Here is a 19,406-nt window from a genome sequence, read left to right on the forward strand (position 1 = left end):
ATCTAACTGTGGAGAAGGATGGCAGCTGCTCATCTCCCTGAGTTTTACATGGCCCCACCCAAATGAAAGTTCTTGTAGCCTAATTCTGGGGTATGCTGAACACGTATGTTGAGGCCAAGATACTCCTTCGAAGACTGTTTTGAATAAAGCTTCAAAGCACAAATGTCCAGTGGAAACAATTTTGCTTGTTTTAGTCCATGTTCCTGCCTCAGACAACCATGTGGGAGGAGTCTAGGTAGTGGGGCAAGGTCTTCAGAGGAAAATCCTTTTACCTCTATGTTTAAAATTTTTCATAATAAAACATTATTAAAAAATGTTCCTCTCGGGACGCCTGGGTGGCTCAGTCAGTGAAGCATCCGCCTTTGGCTCAGGTTATAATCCCAGGGTCTTAGGATCAAGTACCATATTGGGCTCCCTGCTCACCTGGGAGCCTGCTTCTCCCTCTACCTGCCACTCCCCCTGCTCGTGCAATTCTGTGACAAAATAAAATCTTAAAAAAAAAAAAAAGAAAAAAAAGAAAATTAAAAAAAAAATGTTCCTCTCCTTGAAGTTACAATGAAACACAACATCGAAGACAACGATTTTGATCACCCATGGTTCCCTCCATTCATCTACTAATCCATCAGGGCTCGCTCTCCCTATGGTTGCCATTAAGAATGAAGTGAGATGTCACATGATCTGTAAACAGTAAAGCTATGACGGGAAAAAGCCAAAATGTGGAGCAAATAATACATAAATATGTATGTAGAAGTGGAAGAAATGGATGCATCACACGAATGATGGAAATTACATACATTTTTAATTTTTTAAAAAAGTTGGACTTATGGTAGAAATGCTAAGAGGAAGAAGTTATTAAAAGGCCCATTAAACTAAAGGAAAATAAAGATTAGAAAATTAACATTGTCTCTAAGAATGGTGAACAATTTCTAAGCAATAATCTCTGGAGGAAAACTGAAGGAAAAAAAAAAGTTTCAAAGTAAAGATACTTTGCCAGCTCCTCTAAAAAATAAATAGCTCACTGAGCTACTTTACTTTTCTCTTCATGGATATTAAAGATTCTTTATCATTCACTTGTTCAGATGATGTGAAACACTTATATAATTACTACAAAGTCTGTAAAACAATGGTTAAGGTAAAAATTACATTTTACATGTTTTATCAGTTGATGTGAAACATTCAATAAAATTATTATACTTATAAGGACAGTGTTTAAAGCTTATAACAGTGCAATCTGTCTTTATAGTGTCAAGTTAGTTCATTATAATTACAAAATAAACCACCACACTGTAGTGGAAATAAAAATAATCCCGAAATAGTTTTCCTAACGTTAACGCATGGTTAAACACTGTAAATCATGTCTGCTTATTTTTGCGGAGTTTCAAAGACAAACACCTGCACCTTCCTGGAATGATGCCCCTTCTAAGACTGCCTCTCCTCACATCCAGTCATCTGCTGCCATGCAGGAAGTAACAAAGGACCAGTATTACTACATCCTTTCACGCAAAGGAAGATGAGGATCAGCACTTTCCTCAAAATCTAGCAGTGTGTAAATTTTGGCAATAATTTGGAATGAAAAACCAATAACCAAGACCCTAATGTGCACCAATCAAAATCCCATCTAAGGGAGAAATCTGAATAAAATCTGGTGAATTATGTAATAGTGATATAATGCTGGTTTTGATATTATGTTATAGGTTTGTAAAATGTTACCATTGGTGAAACTGGTGTACAAGGAATTTCTCTGTATCACCTCTCATAAGCTCATGTGAATCTAGAAATATCTCAGTAAGATTTTTTTTTTTTTAAGATTTTATTTACTTATTTTAGAGAGAGCGTGTGCACTCAAGAGCCAGGGGAGGGGCAGAGAGAGAGAAAGAGAGAGAGGGGGAGAGAATCTCAAGCAGACTCTGCACTGACAGCGAAGCCTGACAGAACTCGATCTCACGACCCTGCGATCATGGCCTGAGTTGAAATCAAGAGTGAGAAATTCAACCTACTGAGCCACCCAGGCGCCCCTCAATAATATTTTCAGAAAACAAAATAATTAGGAGCCAGATTCAGTTTGAGAGCTTTGCTCTTGAATCAGGGACCAGTAAAATCAGGACTGTGACCAATATGGGCCTGAGGCTCCTAAACTTAAGAACGTGGAAGCAAGGAAAGAAGGAAAGAAAAGAGGGAGAGAAGGAGGGAGGGAGGAAGGGGAGAAGGAAGAAAAAAATCAATAAAAAAGAATAATCAGTAGAAACTACACACAGCCTACAAAACCTAAAGAATTTACTACCTGACCCTTTACAGAAGAAGTTTGGGGACACCTGCTCTAGACAGCTATGGTCTCACACTGCCTCTGGCACCACCATATACAGTCTCTTTTATGCAGTTACATCTTGAACCTGGTCTTCATTTACAGTTGGTCTCTCCAGAAATTTGGCAAATAAAAAACAAAATATGGTATATACATACAATGGAACATTATTCAATCACAAAAATGAAGCACTGGGGCACCTGGGTGGCTTAGTTAGTTAAGCGTCTGTCTTCAGCTCAAGTCATAATCTCAGGGTCCTGGGATCGAGCCCCATGTCAGGCGCCCTGCTCAGCATAGATTCTCTCCCTCTCCCCCTGCTCGGGTGCAGGCAGGCACGCACTCCCACGCTCTCTCTCAAATAGACAGATAAATCTAAAAACAAACAACCTCAGGGATTAAAGCTCCCAATAAGCCCTTCTTGAGGACTCTACTACAGAACAGTCTACAAACAAAAAGATTCGAGACAGTAACCTTAAAGACTAGTGAGAGGTGAGCATCAAATTTAATTACCTTTAGAGCTAATATTAAGTATTAAAAGAAAAGCATACTATAGAAGTGCCGTAAGCTGACAATGAAGAAACAGCACAACTATGTTTTAATGAAATGGGAGAATGGGGGAAGCAAAAGCAAAAAAAAGCTTATGCTTTTTTCCCCAAATTATTCAGGAATATTGGGGTATAGTATTGGTAATCTTTTATCATCCTGTGTGCCAGGGAGAATAAAGATTATTACTGCAGAAGAGCACACAGATAAATATCAGAGAGAGGTGACATAAAAATTCCCTAGTCTTTAACAGGAAAATTCAAGGTACTGTACGATGACCATGGATGATCGTATACACGCATGCATGCATTTGTGGGTGTGCGTATGTCTCCATGTAAATGTACGACTATGTAAACACATACATATTTACACTTCCTTCCTCCTTAGCTCTACCCACAAATACTAAGGAATTATTTACACTCATAACTAAAAAGTAAATCTTTCAGATATAAAGCTTATTAGAGGCCTACAGAACTAAATATGAATGTAGTCCTTTGTGAAGGCCTACAGAAGGTCACTGCACCATGAAACAAAGGGGTCCAATTGACCAAGAATATGTAATAATTCAAAACTCGTACCTAATAACACCCCTCAAAATACATTAAATGAAAGTGTCTATAAAAGGACGAACAAACCAGTTACAATGATAAATCATCAAAAAAGAGAAAAGCTAAACACAATTGGAAAACCAGCGCAAAGTGGACAGGTAACTGCACTGCTGGAAACAACAACGCATTATATATCTGAACAGTTAACATGGCGAAAAGACAAGTCTTACTTGCAATGACAAGTAAAAGCCATCATCTGGTCCTGTCAGCTCAGCCCAAATCTTGGTGGCTTCCTCCCAAGACATTCCCCTCTCCACGCTAATCTGTAAAAGAAATAATACAATTTAAATGACACTCATTTCTGTGAGTGCCAATCACAGGAGGTTACACTTACACGTGCACGTTTCCCAGACTTACAGTGTATAACTCTACATGACCAGAGGTGGAATATCCTGGAGTCAAAAACTTCTTAACATCACTTTTCCTCACTTTTTCGTCTCCAGAACCAAGATCTTAAACAAGAAAATGCAACAAATAAATGGAAAAAGAACATTTTATTAGGAATACACAGGACATTTTCAAAATTTCTCTACTTACCTAAAATGCCCATATCGTATCTTCCATTTTTTTTGGCGTTTTGAACAACTGCTGTAAGTGTGTCTGCAAAATACTGAAATAACGCATTCTGCTGATGCACTTCCATACCCAAAATTCTATTTAAGAATTTTCCTATGTTGTTATAATCTGCAAGGACAAGATTATATGAAAGATTTAATGCACTTGAATGGCAATTAAAACCCACTTGCCCCTGGAAGTAAAATAAAAAACAAAAAAAAACATTTATTCATCTAAGCCAAGACCAAGTCTCACTTCCTCCTCCATGGTCTTCCCTCACACCCACAACCTTGCGCTGCTCCCAGAACGGAGCTATAATTTGACCATTTCTACCTCTAGCAATTAGCACGACCGCATACATGCTCCAAAGATGGTTGTCTTATTCAATGTGTGCATCGTCAAACTTCACTTTCTGAAAGTCTGGACACAATTTAGCACATGACAATGTTTGTTCTCCAACATGAAATCCTGACTCGTAAAAAGTTCTAAGTGCTGTAAGTCTGTGAAGCTCAACTTTGGCTGCAAAATTAGAAGCTTTAGAACCATGGGAAATTACCAATGTCTAAGCCTCAGCACTGGCTTCAGTATTTTTTAAAAGCTTCACAGCTGATCATATATGCAACCTGAATTGAGAATTGCTGCTTTGCAGACAAAATAAACGTTTAATCTCTTTTGAATAACCACAGTGGCAAAAACCACCGAGTGTGCTTTATGAGCACTCAAGAAGGAGGGATTGAGAACTGAAGCTTCCCCTTCAAGCTGACAAAAGCATAAAGAAAATGGCCTGTAACAATACAGCAACAGTTATGTCTTATGTCTATATCCAAAACTTATACTCTTACCTTTATCTAGAGTAAGAATTCCCGAACGATCTTCTACATTTATCAGGCCAACACCTATCAGTCCTTGTCGAACATCTGTCGGAAAATTAAAAAACCTTATAACCCAAATGACTCAATGAGCTATTACCCGACTAATCAAATTTGATCAAATTCTTTTGTGCAGATGCTTAACCGACCGAGCCACCCAGGCGCCCCAAACTAGACCACAAGTTCTAGCATTAAAACACAGCCTAAAGTATTTTTCATAGTTCCTATTAGCTGAATTAAATGGAACACACAGTCCCCAAAGGTCTTTTAGGCACTCTAAAATCCTACAGTACTCAAACTTCACACTCTATTATCTCATTAAAATATCTTTCTAGTAGCAGTCTTTGGCTATAGACATCTTTGGTTATACAGTTATCACCTACAGAATATAAACAATTTTGAACATATAGACTAGCTGATTAAATAACTGTGTAAATAAGCTATTTATCTTGTTTCCCCTCTCACACATTATCAGTATTGACAAGGTGCTGCAAAAGATAAGCAATACGTGTAACAGTTAACATGTTCTGAATTATGTTACTAAGAAGGCAGTTTATGGGGCTCTTTAATACTGATGTCCAGGTTCCAACCCAGACTTACAGAACAAGGGCGTTAAGAGAAAAGGGTCGACAGGAAGCATTATCGTATCCTATTTACACATTTAATAAAAGCTAGTACTCTGCTACATGCACAAAACTGTTTATAGATTCTGCAGGTGACAACTGTGTAACCAAAAATCCTCCTTTTGGAAACCAATCTTATGAGGGAAAATCTATATAGGATTAAGCCGTATAACTTCAGCACTGTTTGTGATGGTGCAAAAAAACTGAAAACCACCTGAATACCAATAAGGGAATGATTAGGGAAAAAAAACTGTTGTATAAGCCAGTTGCAGAATATTATGGAACTGTTAAAAAAAAAGTTAGTGCTATAGGTACTGAGTTGAGGTACTGAGTATAGGAGGTATGAAGTGAGAAAAGTACACTGTAGTAATAGTAAAATAATATTAACAAAATTTAAAAGAAAAGCTGTGTTTAGACAAACATGGAGAAAAGATGTGGCAGGCTGCCCCTGTTCAGACTGTCAACTTTTGTGACTTCAGTAGGTGAGAATGGAAGGTGGGGATTAAGGGGAGAACATGACGGACTCCTTATTAAATACTTTTTTTTCATTACTTACAATAAGTAAGTAACTTATTATTTATTTTTCTCAAAGATTTTATTTTTAAGTAATCTCTACAAACCCAACATGGGGCTTGAACTGACAACTCCTGAGATCAAGAGTCACATGCTCTGTTGACCGAGCCAGCCAGGCACCCCTAGTAACATGTAATTTTAAAATTACAAGTAAATGAGGGAGTCATTTTAAACACCACCACCACCACCACCACCACCACCACCACCAGGAAAGAAAAGAAAAAGAGAGGAAAGGGAATGGAAGAAGAAGGAAAAATAGTCTTTGTTTTTTTTGCTTTGTTAATGCCATCAGTGATAAACACTCTTGACAGTATGTCAATATGGCTTCTACCAATACTAAACACTGGTTTCCGATTGGAAAGGACTTTCTAGTGAAAAGTCCTAACTCTACAATGTTTCCAATATCTTACATCTAAATATTTTCCAAAATATTTTCATAGCTTCCTGAATTATAAAATAAATTATCAAAAATCAAAACCATCTAGACTACTTACATTTATGGGCAAAATATATTCTACCAATTTGAAAGATAGGTAAAAGAGTTTCTATAGCCTTCTGCTGGACTTTTTTTTAATACGGAAATTTCCAAAACATACAAATGTAAAGACAGCATTCTATGAACCATATGCACGTATCCATCACAGGGTTTTAACTATGAATACACAGCCAATTTTGTTTTATCTACACCCTATGCCATCCTCCACAGATTTACCTAGATACTTCAAAATTAAATTTTAAAAGCTGTCTGGCATAGTGATTTTAATTAATCTAACAAAACCAGTTTCTTCTACTAATCTAGTATTAACATGCAATAAACTGTCAAGAGCACAAAATACTTCATATGAATGCAATTTAATAATCTACTGATTATAAGAGGTCAACTTAGGTGTCTGTTGCCCTTTAATTTCTAATTGTTTACACAGTTTATGTCCAAAGAAAATGAAACACAACAGCACATGTCAGAAAAGGTTTCAGTGAGGGCGCCTGGGTGGCACAGCGGTTAAGCGTCTGCCTTCGGCTCAGGGCGTGATCCCGGCGTTACGGGATCGAGCCCCACATCAGGCTCCTCCGCTGAGAGCCTGCTTCTTCCTCTCCCACTCCCCCTGCTTGTGTTCCCTCTATCGCTGGCTGTTTCTCTCTGTCTAATAAATAAATAAATCTTTAAAAAAAAAAAAAAAGGTTTCAGTGCCTATTTTGTACTCATTTTCCTGTTGTGATTATTTTTAAAAGTTACCTTTAAAGAATTCTCCAGGGTAGTCTGGAGGTGGTGATACCATAGGAGAATCTAGGTTGACGATGGATTTCATGACAATTTCTAAAGCATTTCTTCCATACTGCAATAAAAAAAAAAAATTAACCAGTTTCAGCATTTGGAAACATTTCATTCAGATGACCAACTGAACACTATAAAAACTATTATGGTACCAAAGATTCAAAAATAGCAGGACTCAATTATCTTTTTATATATAGATATTATATACTATACTGCCTAGTGCCTAGTTCACACCTGTGCACACGACAGATGTCCAGTAAATAATTTCCTTCATTCCTGGAAATTCACACTTAATTCATTCACAAGTATTTATTATATTCCTATTTTCTAACAGGAATGAAAATAGGATTATGTTGCAGAGTTGATCACCAAAGATCTGATATGTAAAAATCTTATAGGACGCTATCATTTTACAGTAAAATTACAAGAGGCAGTTTTAAGTTTCAAACAGTAACCGCTTTCCCTTTTTGTTCACCACAGACACCCCACAGTACCACAATATAAGCTGACACGTACCTTATTATCAAAATTGAACCTGCTCAGGTCTCTAGATTCTGTTGCTCTTCTGTCACCATGTGTAAGTGCTCCCTATCAAGACATAAAATTTCCAATCACGGCACAGAAGACAGGTTGTATTCACCATCTTTTACACACAAGTACACAACCCAAGAACTTACCAAGCTCTCAAGTCTTTTAGCAACAATAGAAGCAAATCTTTGTTCCCCTGCCAATTCAGAAATCAGAAACACATACTCGGGAGCAGTAACTTGGTTTGATCTATGAGTTCGTCCTGTAAACGACATTAAAAATACTGACTGTGTTCACTAGATACAGAGTATTCTGAAATCTGTTCCTAGCATTTTAACACTAAGCTGGTATTAAGAAACCCTTAAGAGGAAAAATTAAAGAATGTAACAATTACTGGGTGCCTAGGTGGCTCAGTCGGTTATGTGTCTGCCTTCGGCTCAGATCATGATCCCAAGGTCCTGGGATTGAGTCCCACATCGGGCTCCTTGCTCAGCGGGGAGCCTGCTTCTCCCTCCCCTCCTCCCTACTCATGCTTGGTCAAATAAATTGGTAAAAATCTTAAAAAAAAAAAAAAAAGAATATAACAATTACTGTAACTCCCCCAAAGGTACAAAATAAAAAACACTGACTTGAACAACACCCATATTCAGAACAATACTCCTTCTTACAAAAGAACAGAAACTGCCACAGAACTGTTCAATGATAAACATATTATTACTTCTGCCCCACTTGGGTTAACCACAATGTTGCTGAAGCACAGCTGCTCTGGATTCTTCCCCCCCCAAAAAAAAAATTTTTTTTCTTTTTTTTTTTTAAGATTTTATTTTAGAGAGAGACAATGCACACACGGTCTGGGGTTGGGGGGAGATAGGCAGAGGAAAAGAGAGAATCACAACTAGACTCCCTGCTGAGCACGGAGCCCAACGCAGGGCTCAATCCCATGACCCAGAGATCATGACCTGAGCCAAAATCAAGGGTCGGACGCTTAACTGACTGAGCTGCCCAGGAGCCCCTAAAATTGTTGTTTTTTTAAAATCATCATGTCACAGGGACGTGAACATCTAAGGCAAGGGAAGAGCAATATGCCCTCAGTAAAGCCACCGAGGGCTGAAAAGGACATGAGGTGGCAGGTGCTCTGACACAGACCACATACATGCTGAAGTCAATAATGATTATACTCCTGAGGAACCCAGTTCTGAGATATAATGCCAGAAACTCCAAGAAAACCAACACAGATCTTTTACATTTCTTAAAATAGGTAAGAAATGGATTCATGTATTCTATAGTTTTCTATACAATACACAAACAGTCCAAAATCTCCATGTCATATTTTAAGATATCTGACATTAAATACAACTTTTGATATGTACACATTTCCAATGATCCCTAGCTATCAATTCAGTGAAATTCAATGTAGGAACTTACCAAATTGCTGAATTGCTCTATCAGCACTCCAGGGTAATTCCAAAGTCATATGAACTCTTCGCCTTTGATTTTTAGCTCTCCGATCTGCTTGTAATGAAATACCCGAGCTGGCAGCTTCTGAGATAATAGCAATATTCTGTATCCAATATAAGGGGGGAAAATGAGCACTGTTGCACAAAGACAAGTAGGCAAGTACCTTAAAGTTCTTAATTAGAGTAGTAGTGACCCACCAATACCTAGTCTCCCCTTCTTCCTAAATTATAACCCCCCTCTAAGTTTAGGCAGGTACATGGCTGCCAAGAATCAAGACTACTTTCTCACTTTCCCCTGCACTAGCGTGTAGGTGGTATGAACATTTAAGAAATGTCCTTAGAAGTCAAGGGCATGCCCTTCTCTTCTTTCCTCCTCTCTGCCAGATGAAATATAGAGATGTAAAGACTGAATCTGAAATAGGTAACTTGAAAATGGAGCCTCACATGTTAAAGGAATAAGACAGAAGTGGCGTAATCTTCAAGGAGCCATTAACAGCTCTGGTCTACCTACTCAAAGTTGTACATAGAAGAAATTACCTTCTACCTTGTTTAAGTCAATACGATTTTGGATTTTCTGTCACTTAACAGCTAAAACTAATTCTAACTAATACAATTGTAATGCACACGGGCATAAATTCATGAAACAAAGTATGTAACACAACTGATAATACCTCTACCTACAATCTTTAATATATGCAACATGAGGGGCGCCTGGGTGGCTCAGTCAGTTAAGCGTCGAAACTCTTGATTTCAACTCAAGTCATGATCTCGGGGTCATGAGAGCAAGCCCTGTGTTGGGCTCCAAGCTTAGTGGGAAGTCTGCTGGAGATTCTCTCTCTCCCTCTCCCCCTCCCCCAGTTCTCACGCATGCACTCTTTTTCTAAAGTAAATAAATAAATCTTTAAAAAAATATGTAACACAAGCTATTAAATATATTTATAGAACACAACTTTGGGGGCGCCTGGGAGGCTCAGTTGGTCAAACATCTGACTACGGCTCAGGTCATGATCTCAGGATCCTGGGATTGAGCCTGGCTCCATGCTCAGTGGGGAGTCTGTTTGTCCTTCTCCCTCTGCCCCTGGCTCATACTCTCTCTCTCTCAAATAGATAAAAATCTTAAAAAAAAAAAAAAAAAGACAACTTTGATAGTGGTATCTATCCTCTATTTTTTTAGTTGCAGAAAAACTCACTGAAATAAAGAAAAATGTGGTTAAACAGAGATTTTATCCTACCGCTTAAATTAAGGAATTAAGTTAAAGTGGTACCCCTATTTTTTAGCAATCTCATCAGCAAACGCTTATGGCAATTTTTCAAGTAGATGGGAAGAACTAGCCTGAGAATCTCAAAATTGACTGACATTTACTCAACAGTATACAAAGAGCCTTTGGCAGCAACCAAGGTCTCTACAGCGGTGAGGCACGCAAGCCAATCCACACGTCACTCAAAATGATCATCCTAATATGACATGTCATAGCAATAAGAGAATCAGCAAAACCAAAGGACACTAGTAACCTGGGTACACTTAAATATAGTTCTAGAGTCAAAATTAGACTGACACTGGAGAAGAGCATTAGATGTGAAGCCACTAACATGACCTAAAAGAACACAATATTTTAATACTCTGATTAAGAATTTAAAAAGCCTCCAAAGTTATTAAGAGACACATCTAATTCTGTGCACAATACTTTACTACATTCAATTTGTGAAAAATAATGAAAATGTGTAAAATATTCAGGGATTATGTGCAATTACTAAAAATTATAGAATAACAACATTCAACATAATTTCTTTTAAAAGAAAAAAAACCCCTAAATATTCATTTAAATATATGGACATTATATTTTTCATTGAAAAGCATTCCAGAAGGCGCCTGGGTGGCTCAGTCAATTGAGCGACTGCCTTCGGCTCAGCTCATGATCCTGGAGTAGCAGGGATTCCTGCTTAGTAGACAGTCTGCTTCTCCCTCTGACCCTCCCCCCCTCATGCTCTCTTGAATGAATGAATGAATGAATGAATGAAAGAAAGAAAGAAAGAAAGAAAGAAAGAAAGAAAGAAAGAAAAGAAAGGAAAAGAAAGAAAAGAAGAGAAAAGAAAAGAATTCATTCCAGAAAAACGTACCTTATCTCCATCCATAAATCTTTGTTTTTCTGTGATATTTAGTATTTCCACAGGGACATCAAGTTCAGATCTTGACTCGTAAGATATGCTTCCATCATCATTACTTACAACCCTCCCTTTGCGACCAGTCATCTGCAAAGCCAAACAGTGTCACTTAGAGTTAAGGTACCTGATTAAGACGCAGGAAGCACAGGACCCCTGCATTAGAGAAACTTAGTGGGTGAGGAAGCCGGTACATACGGTGCAGCCTGTGCCGCACCGGGTAGTGTCAGGTACAGAACATTGCAACACAGTGTCTGGTTTTGAAAAGCTCGAATTCCAGCAGAGAAAGCAAATATGTGGCAAGAATCACAGAGGCTGCATGACAGGAACAGTAACAGATCAGTGTGTTGAGTAAACAGATACTAAGGATGAGAATTCACTGACTCTAGGATGACAGGGAACAAAGGTTCTAAAATCTAAGAGAAAATTAGATACATTATTATGTGATGATATCCAAAATATTACTCATTCTAAAGGGCTTTGAAGTTACCAAAAAAAGGGACCAAGACACAGCCCTGATCAAGTCATATTTACCTCAGCAACATTCTCAGGGCCACCAAGTTCATCAATAAGTTCATCCAGGGTATTAGGAGGGAGGTCTTCAGCTAATTTCTCTAGTTTATCAAGTAGGTCTTTCTTCATCTGCTGGGCCCTTTCCACAGCATCCTGACTTGTTATAAGGCTATTGTTACTGTTGGTGTTACTGTTAGCTAGATAAAGTACATTTGTTAAAAATCAGTACAAAGTTTAAGTACGTTTTGTTTAAAAGTACATTTCAACAAAACAAGCTTCCCCATAGATACCTGGTGCACTGTTAGGAGCAGGCAAAATTACTGGTGTAGATGAAAAACTAGGTCGTTTTGATCCAAGACCTGATGCTAATAAGGCACTTTGAATAGAATCTGGATCTATACTTTTCTTTTTTTTTTTATCTTTGTTTTTCTTGTGATCTTTTCTGATTAACCAGGGATCTGAAAGTTAAGGAAAGGTATGTGTCAAATCACTTGTAAAAGAAGCAAAATCTTCAAGGGAAACAACCCTTGAATTTTTTGTATTAACTGGTAACTTAAAAATCATCATCAACTTCAGTGGTCCAGTATATCCAATACACTATAAGGTACAATTCCATAGTATGAGGTTAAAAATCACTGCACAAGTGATTTGGTTAGCTGAGCGGCTCAGTCGGTTGAGTGTCCGACTCTTGGTTTCAGCTCAGGTCGTGGTATCAGGGTGGTGAGACTGAGCCCCACGTCAGGCTCCATACCCAGCACAGAGTCTGCTTGTCCCTCTCCCTCTGCTCCTCCCCCCACTCCCTCTCTCTCTCACTCTCTAGATAAATAAAAAATCTAACAACAATAAAAATAATAAAATCACTGCACAAAATTGAGGCCACTATCTCACATAAATGAGCTAAACTACCAAAAGCCAGATAAGCTTGGGGAGTTCCCCACTAAGCAAAGATTCGATTCTGTGCAATGATTTATTTGTATTGCACTGGGGAAAAAACAGATTTTATTTATTCATTTTTATAAACATTTTATTTATTGGACAGAGAGAGACACAGCGAGAGAGGGAACACCAGCAGGGAGAGTGGGAGAGGAAGAAGCAGGCCCCCCATGGAACAGGGAGCCCGATGTGGGGCTTGATCCCAGGACACTGAGATCATGACCTGAGCCAAAGGCAGACGTTTCACCGACTGAGCCACCCAGGCGCCCAGAAAAAACAGGTTTTAATACAATATCCCATTTCAAACACACAGAAATAACCTTTCATTAACATTTAATATACTGACGCACTTACCATCTTCATCATCCTCACTAGACTCATCTCTGAATGGGTTGAAATCATCATCATCTCCAGAACTCATGTTTTTAGAGCTCTCATAGTCACTTTCTTCATGATCAGACATGTCCGATTCACTTCCACTATCATCGGAACTGCTACCAGTAAGGCCACCTACTTTTCGTGCTTTTTTGGCTTCTCGAGTTATTTCTTCACCTACCCTCAAACCCAAAACAAGACAGTCAGTCCAAACACACCTTTCTGAAGATCTAGAAAACCTCATTTAGTTCAGGAGTTCTTTAAATGAGAAATATACAGGAAAAACATTTTAAGTATATAAATTTCACAAGTGTTAACCTTTTAGATTCCCATAAAAAATCAGGTTATGTTCAATTATTAAGAAGAAATTAAACATGTAAATACAAATTCAAGATTGTCTTTTAAGTGCAAGTTTCTTTCTTTTTTTTTTTTTAAAGATTTTATTTATTTATTTGACAGAGAGAGAGCCAGTGAGAGAGGGAACACAAGCAGGGGGAGTGGGAGAGGAAGAAGCAGGCTCCAGCAGAAGAGCCTGATGCGGGGCTCAATCCCAGAATGCCAGGATCACGCCCTGAGCTGAAGGCAGACACTTAACGACTGAGCCACCCAGGCGCCCCTAAGTGCATGTTTCAGAATAAATTCAGGACAACAGAGATAACACAGAATCTCCAGCATTTTTATAGTTCAACTGTGAATCAGGTTGAGAGCAGAGGCCTAATAATTACAGGTTTACAGAATACTTAAAAATTAAAGCTTCATTTGTAATAAGTTAAACAAGGTGCTGATCTGAATTATTTTGTTAAATATTCAGGAAAGACATCTGGGGCGGCACCCGGGTGGCTCAGTCGGTTAAGTGCCTGCCTCTTGGTTTTGGCTCAGGTCTTGATCTCAGGGTGGTGATATCGAGCCCTGAGTTGGGCTCCATGCTGGGTATGGAGCCAGCTTAAGATTCTCTCTCTCCCTCTGCCCCTCCCCACCACTCATGCATAGACGCTCTCTCCCCCTCTCTAAACCAAAAGAAAAAAAGAAAGAAAGAAAGAAAGAAAGAAAGAAAGAAAGAAAGAAAGAAAGAAAGGGACTAAGACATCTGGAATAAACCATTGTAAGTTTACCTATTAATGAGATAGATGGTAAAAAGAACTCAGGAAAGAGAAACATGACCACGTGACCATTTTAAGATGTCGCTGATTCTAAAACACAGCGTTACTTTTTGTGCCGCTATGATAAAAAAAAATACTGTCAATTATAATAACCAATCCACTCTAAAGCATATTAAAAATGTAAAAAACTGTCCTCCTTAGAACAGATGAAATAAGGTTAAAGTGTCAGCCACTGTGTTTAGAACACACCCAGCATCACAGACCATCGTTCCCACAGAAGTTATCACCATCTTAAAGACAGCCTGAGAAGTTAATTTCTGAAAGCCAGTTTACTAAGCATCTAAACACAAATCAAAGTTGGCATAGTATAAAACGTCTAATAAGCACTGAGTGTATTCCTAACAATTAAATAATAACGAATGCCTCTTTAAAGACTATAAAAACACCATATGTATATATGCATATGCAGCTTTGACAACTTGAGCAAGGCCCAGATTTTGCTTTTCATATATCGCCACTAGTTGTGTAAACTGGGGAGATTTCTTAACTTTTTAATCTTTCTGTGCCTTTGTGTCCTCTGTCTAGAAAACAAAAAATAAGACCCTATTTTCATATGGATCCCTTATGGGTTAAATGAAATAATAGGAGGCCAGTGCATAACATAATGCCTAGCACCAAACTGTCACTTGTGCATTCAAAACTACATAAATGACAGCGAAAATATGCAACCACATGCCAATTTAAAAGGAAGGCAGCTCAATCCCAAAATATACCTGCTTCAAAATGCTCAAATTTATACTAGTTTTTCAATACCATTTAAAGAAAAGAACCCACCTTTCCGCTTCTTTACTTTATTTTCTTTACAAGGACTATCTCTTGGTGAACTATTGTTACTTGGAGCTGTCAAATCAATTCCTAGCAAACTATAAAGTTTTTTCCGGTCTGGAGCAGGGAAGTGTTTTTCAATAAGGGACTGCAACACTCCTCTGTTTATACGAGAGAAAAAGTGACAATTAGTGGTCCAGTCTGCAAAATAATTTATTATATATAACGTCTTACTAAATATATTCTGAAGGGGCGCCCAGGTAGTGCAGCCGGTTGAGCATCCAACTCTTGGTTTTGGCTCAGGTCATGATCTCATGGGCTGTGGGATCACGCGCTCTCTCTCTCTCAAATAAATAAAATTTAAAAATATATATTTTTTGAGACACGTTTCTTAAAAATATACTTTAATACTATAAAATATTGACAATCCAGTTGAAATAAATATTCTAGGCCAAGGCTGTTGAACTGAAATATAATTCAAACTCAGCCAAATAGCAATTTTTACAATTTTAAGTAGTTACATTAAAAAGTGAAAGAAAACTAGAAAAACAATTTTTTTTTATTTTATTTTACTTATTTATTTGACAAGAGAGCCCGATGTAGGGCTTGATCTTAAGAACCTGGGATCATGACGTGAGCTGAAGGCAGACACTTAACCGACTGAGCCACCCAGGCGGCCCGAAACATTTTTTTAGTAAGATATTTCAGGATATAGACTAGCATCATTTATCAGTGTATCACTTCAACATGCAATCAGTGAGATGTAAAACATTACTTCTTTTTAAGTCTTACATTTTATATTCACAGCACATCTCAATTTTGGACTAGCCATTGATAGGCACATGACTAGTTCCTATCATCTTAAACAATGCAGTAACAGGAACACAAGTATAGAAAAAGACAGAGTAGCAGGTGCATGTTTTGCTTTTAGAAGCAGTTTTGAATTATATCCATCTTAAAAGGAGCCACTTGAATACATCTAACACAAGAGATAGTATATAGTGGGGCAATGGTTATTTTGTTAATTTTACGATTAGAGTTAAAATTGGTAGGGCAGGCAAATAAACCAAAAAACAACGCCTAAATCTTCTTTTTAAAATTCTCGTGACTGTCTGCAATTTTTATACTACAGATAACTAAACCAGGGCAAACTACACGTATTGCTCCTCTGGATAATGGTAATTTCAAACACACAAAGCTGAAACTAAAACTGAAACTAATCCAAGCTGTCGCAGACTTCCAAGATCTACAAGACAAAAACCACGCCTTTCCATTAGTCCAAATACTGGGCACAGTAGTGCCAAAATGCTTAACAATGGAGTACTTCTAGGTTACTGTTTTCCAATGGATATATTGTGATGAATATGCAGAGAATACAAAAACTAAGACCAGAAAAACTTCAATGATGATATAGATGAATCAAAACTTTTGCCTCTGGAAATGCCAACATCTAAACTAATCTAAATAAAAACTCAAAACCAAAAGCATTACTTGGCAGTTGAAACGAAATCATTTAATTCTCCTCCACCCTCTTCCAAAGCTTCTAATGTTCTAGCTTCTCCTGTTGATTGCAGACCAATTACAACACACTGGAGAGAAAAACAAAATCATAAATAAAACTATGCATGTGGTTTCTTGGGGCATATTTTAAATATTTAGCTTAAAAAAAAGTTTCAAACAAAAATGACCCATTACTGCACATGTGTGATTTATTTATCCTACATATATCTGAGGCACGCTACGTGTAAAAAACTTAGCTAAAAAATAGGATCACAGCAGTGGACACCGACTGAAATCCCTGCCTCAGTTCTTTGTGCTTTAGATATATACATATATGTTTCGTATATCTTTTAACAGATACATATAATAGATATCTATATTTATATATATTGCTAAAAAGAAAAAACCTTAGTGGCAATCTATACCCACATGTCAGCAGTAGTTGTATCTATGGATGGCCAAGTTACAGTGATTTATTTCTTTATATATTTTTTGAGCTACCTAAATTCTTTATAAACAGGCACCGCTTTTATTATTTTTTTAAAAACGTAGATTTTTAAAGTCTTACGACGTTAATACTTTAACTCTCTAAGAACAGGCTTTACCAGCAGAGGTCTGAACACCCAAAGGACTAGGAAATACAACCAAAGCATGAATCTTCCAATGTGTTCTCCAACTTACTTTTCCATTCTTGATTTCTTCTCGAGCTAGCTGCACAACCCTTTTAACTTTGGAAGCTATGCACAAGTATTTGAAAAATCTCTGGTGCGCAGACCAGAACTGACCCCACATGGATTTCTTCATGCGTTGCTCAGCGTCAATCAGATCTGCAGCTTGCTGAAATCGTTCTCTGGCGATGACCCACTGAAGATACATGATCAACATTTTAGACATTTCATCTATGAGTCTGAATTATCTAAAAATGATTCAAGCAAAATAATGGTAGGTGCAAGACTACTTAACATTAATTTAATGAACCATCTTCAATAACTTGGGAATCTCTAAACGAATGTTTTTCAGGATGCTCACACAGAGTTGCCTCTAAATTCTTACTAGTTACTAGAGTCATTTCAGGGAATAGTTACATGTTAATTTTTAAAATTATGCAACTTAAATAAATGGCTTTTTTAAAAAAAGTTTATTTATGTAAGTGATTTTTACACCCAACATGGGGCTTGAACTCACGACCCCAAGGATCAAGAGTCACATGCCCTCCTGACTCAGCCAGCCACATCTCCCATTACAAATGGCTTTTTTAAAATAAATTACTGTAACAAAGAGAAAGCTTACAAAATTAGGAAAATAAGGATCTAGTGCCTTATCTGTTGTTTTATAGCAAAATATACTCTTCTTGTGGGCTGAGAGACATTAAAAATACTAGGAATTAAGAAAAAACTTCTCACCAGCTTGACTGCTTTGTTATACATTTTCACATAGCTCTGAGAAAGAAGAACTTCCTCAATTTTGAAGGTCACTCCAGTAAAGCTCAGCTGTCGAGCAATGTACATTCCTCTAAGCTTCATATCCATAGCAACTATTTCCATGGCACCAACACCTCTGAATAAAATTAAAACACACAGTAACTATCATTAAATATAGTAGGGCTTTAATATAAGCGGAAAAGGTTTTAGCAGTAACACCTCTTTTAGATTGTAACTGAGAACCAATAGCGTATACTGTAAATTGCTTTACCTCCGCTCTACTGCTTGGATAAAATCACTGAATTCTCTAAATGGAGTTCCCTCACCCCATATTCCAAGACGGTTCATATAGGCCATGTTTCGTGGTTCAGAAGCACCTGAAATATCCCAAAACAAAACATTTTATAGCTGAAAAAATTACCTACACACATCTTTCAAATAAAGTAACAACTTACCAGTGGCACTAGCATAAACAACTCTGGCCTTTGGCAATTTGTTCTGAAGCTCTAGAACTGCTAAGCCTGTCTTGGTTGGCTTTGAAGAACCAACAGGACATAAGTTTTTCGCTTTATGACATTCATCAAACACTATCTGTACAGAATGAATTAAGGAACATATCACAGTAGCAAGTATCTCTTATCTTTAAGGAAAAGCTAACACTTATTTCAAGGCCTTGGGAAACATCCCAAATTTCTGGGGTGGCAGAGTGGGCCAAATTCAAGACAATCAGGAGGGGAGAGATGCCGCTGATAATAAGCCCCTAAGCATTAACTTTTTAAAATAACACCAATATACCCATTATCTGCTTTGTCAAACCTTAACATTTTACCGTATTTGCCTCAGACTGTTTGTTTTCTTTTTAAGATCACAAACATAAATGAAGCCCTCTATGTGCCTCCTTGACATCACCCCTCCCTCTCAAGTTTGAGAGGAAACCACTGATTTCGGTATTTATATTGACCGGAAGAAAAAATCCACTGTGGCAAGAAATGTCTACCACAGAGATAATTTTGGCAAATTCTCTAAGTACAACTGGTCTCTAACTTAATCACCATTTGAAAAACATTCCTCATGCACGACAGTGAAAGGTCTGCTATGAGCAAATAGGTTTGGAAACCACGAAGTTCAGTTTTCTCCCCGAGTCTTCTCAGGTGCTCTACTATGTGAATATGCAGTGTGAATCCCCAAAAGCGGAATACAGTATTCATCACTTCCCACACTTTTTAACATTTTCCTAAAACAGGAGCT

General features: G+C 37.7%; 1 protein-coding gene across 4 annotated transcripts in view; it reads right to left on the reverse strand.

Annotated features, from left to right (window-relative positions):
- The window catches only part of SBNO1 (strawberry notch homolog 1), a 54,405-nt gene that overhangs the window by 10,356 nt on the left and 24,643 nt on the right, over positions 1–19,406 (reverse strand). For all 4 annotated transcript variants that reach the window (XM_045778462.2, XM_045778445.2, XM_045778454.2 and 1 more), the window contains 18 exons: positions 18,614–18,749; positions 18,430–18,535; positions 18,141–18,294; positions 17,419–17,601; positions 16,729–16,826; positions 15,247–15,398; positions 13,292–13,489; positions 12,295–12,462; positions 12,026–12,201; positions 11,450–11,581; positions 9,300–9,435; positions 8,024–8,136; positions 7,863–7,934; positions 7,308–7,407; positions 4,851–4,925; positions 3,991–4,137; positions 3,811–3,905; positions 3,624–3,716 (listed from right to left, as the gene is read on the reverse strand). In XM_045778462.2, the coding sequence (XP_045634418.1) occupies positions 3,624–3,716; positions 3,811–3,905; positions 3,991–4,137; positions 4,851–4,925; positions 7,308–7,407; positions 7,863–7,934; positions 8,024–8,136; positions 9,300–9,435; positions 11,450–11,581; positions 12,026–12,201; positions 12,295–12,462; positions 13,292–13,489; positions 15,247–15,398; positions 16,729–16,826; positions 17,419–17,601; positions 18,141–18,294; positions 18,430–18,535; positions 18,614–18,749 (2,334 nt within the window). The remainder of the gene's footprint in view (positions 1–3,623; positions 3,717–3,810; positions 3,906–3,990; positions 4,138–4,850; positions 4,926–7,307; positions 7,408–7,862; positions 7,935–8,023; positions 8,137–9,299; positions 9,436–11,449; positions 11,582–12,025; positions 12,202–12,294; positions 12,463–13,291; positions 13,490–15,246; positions 15,399–16,728; positions 16,827–17,418; positions 17,602–18,140; positions 18,295–18,429; positions 18,536–18,613; positions 18,750–19,406) is intronic.

Source organism: Ursus americanus, chromosome 30 (assembly GCF_024610735.1).
Source record: "Ursus americanus isolate L20-20 chromosome 30, mUrsAme1.1.p, whole genome shotgun sequence".
NCBI lineage: Eukaryota > Metazoa > Chordata > Mammalia > Carnivora > Ursidae > Ursus > Ursus americanus.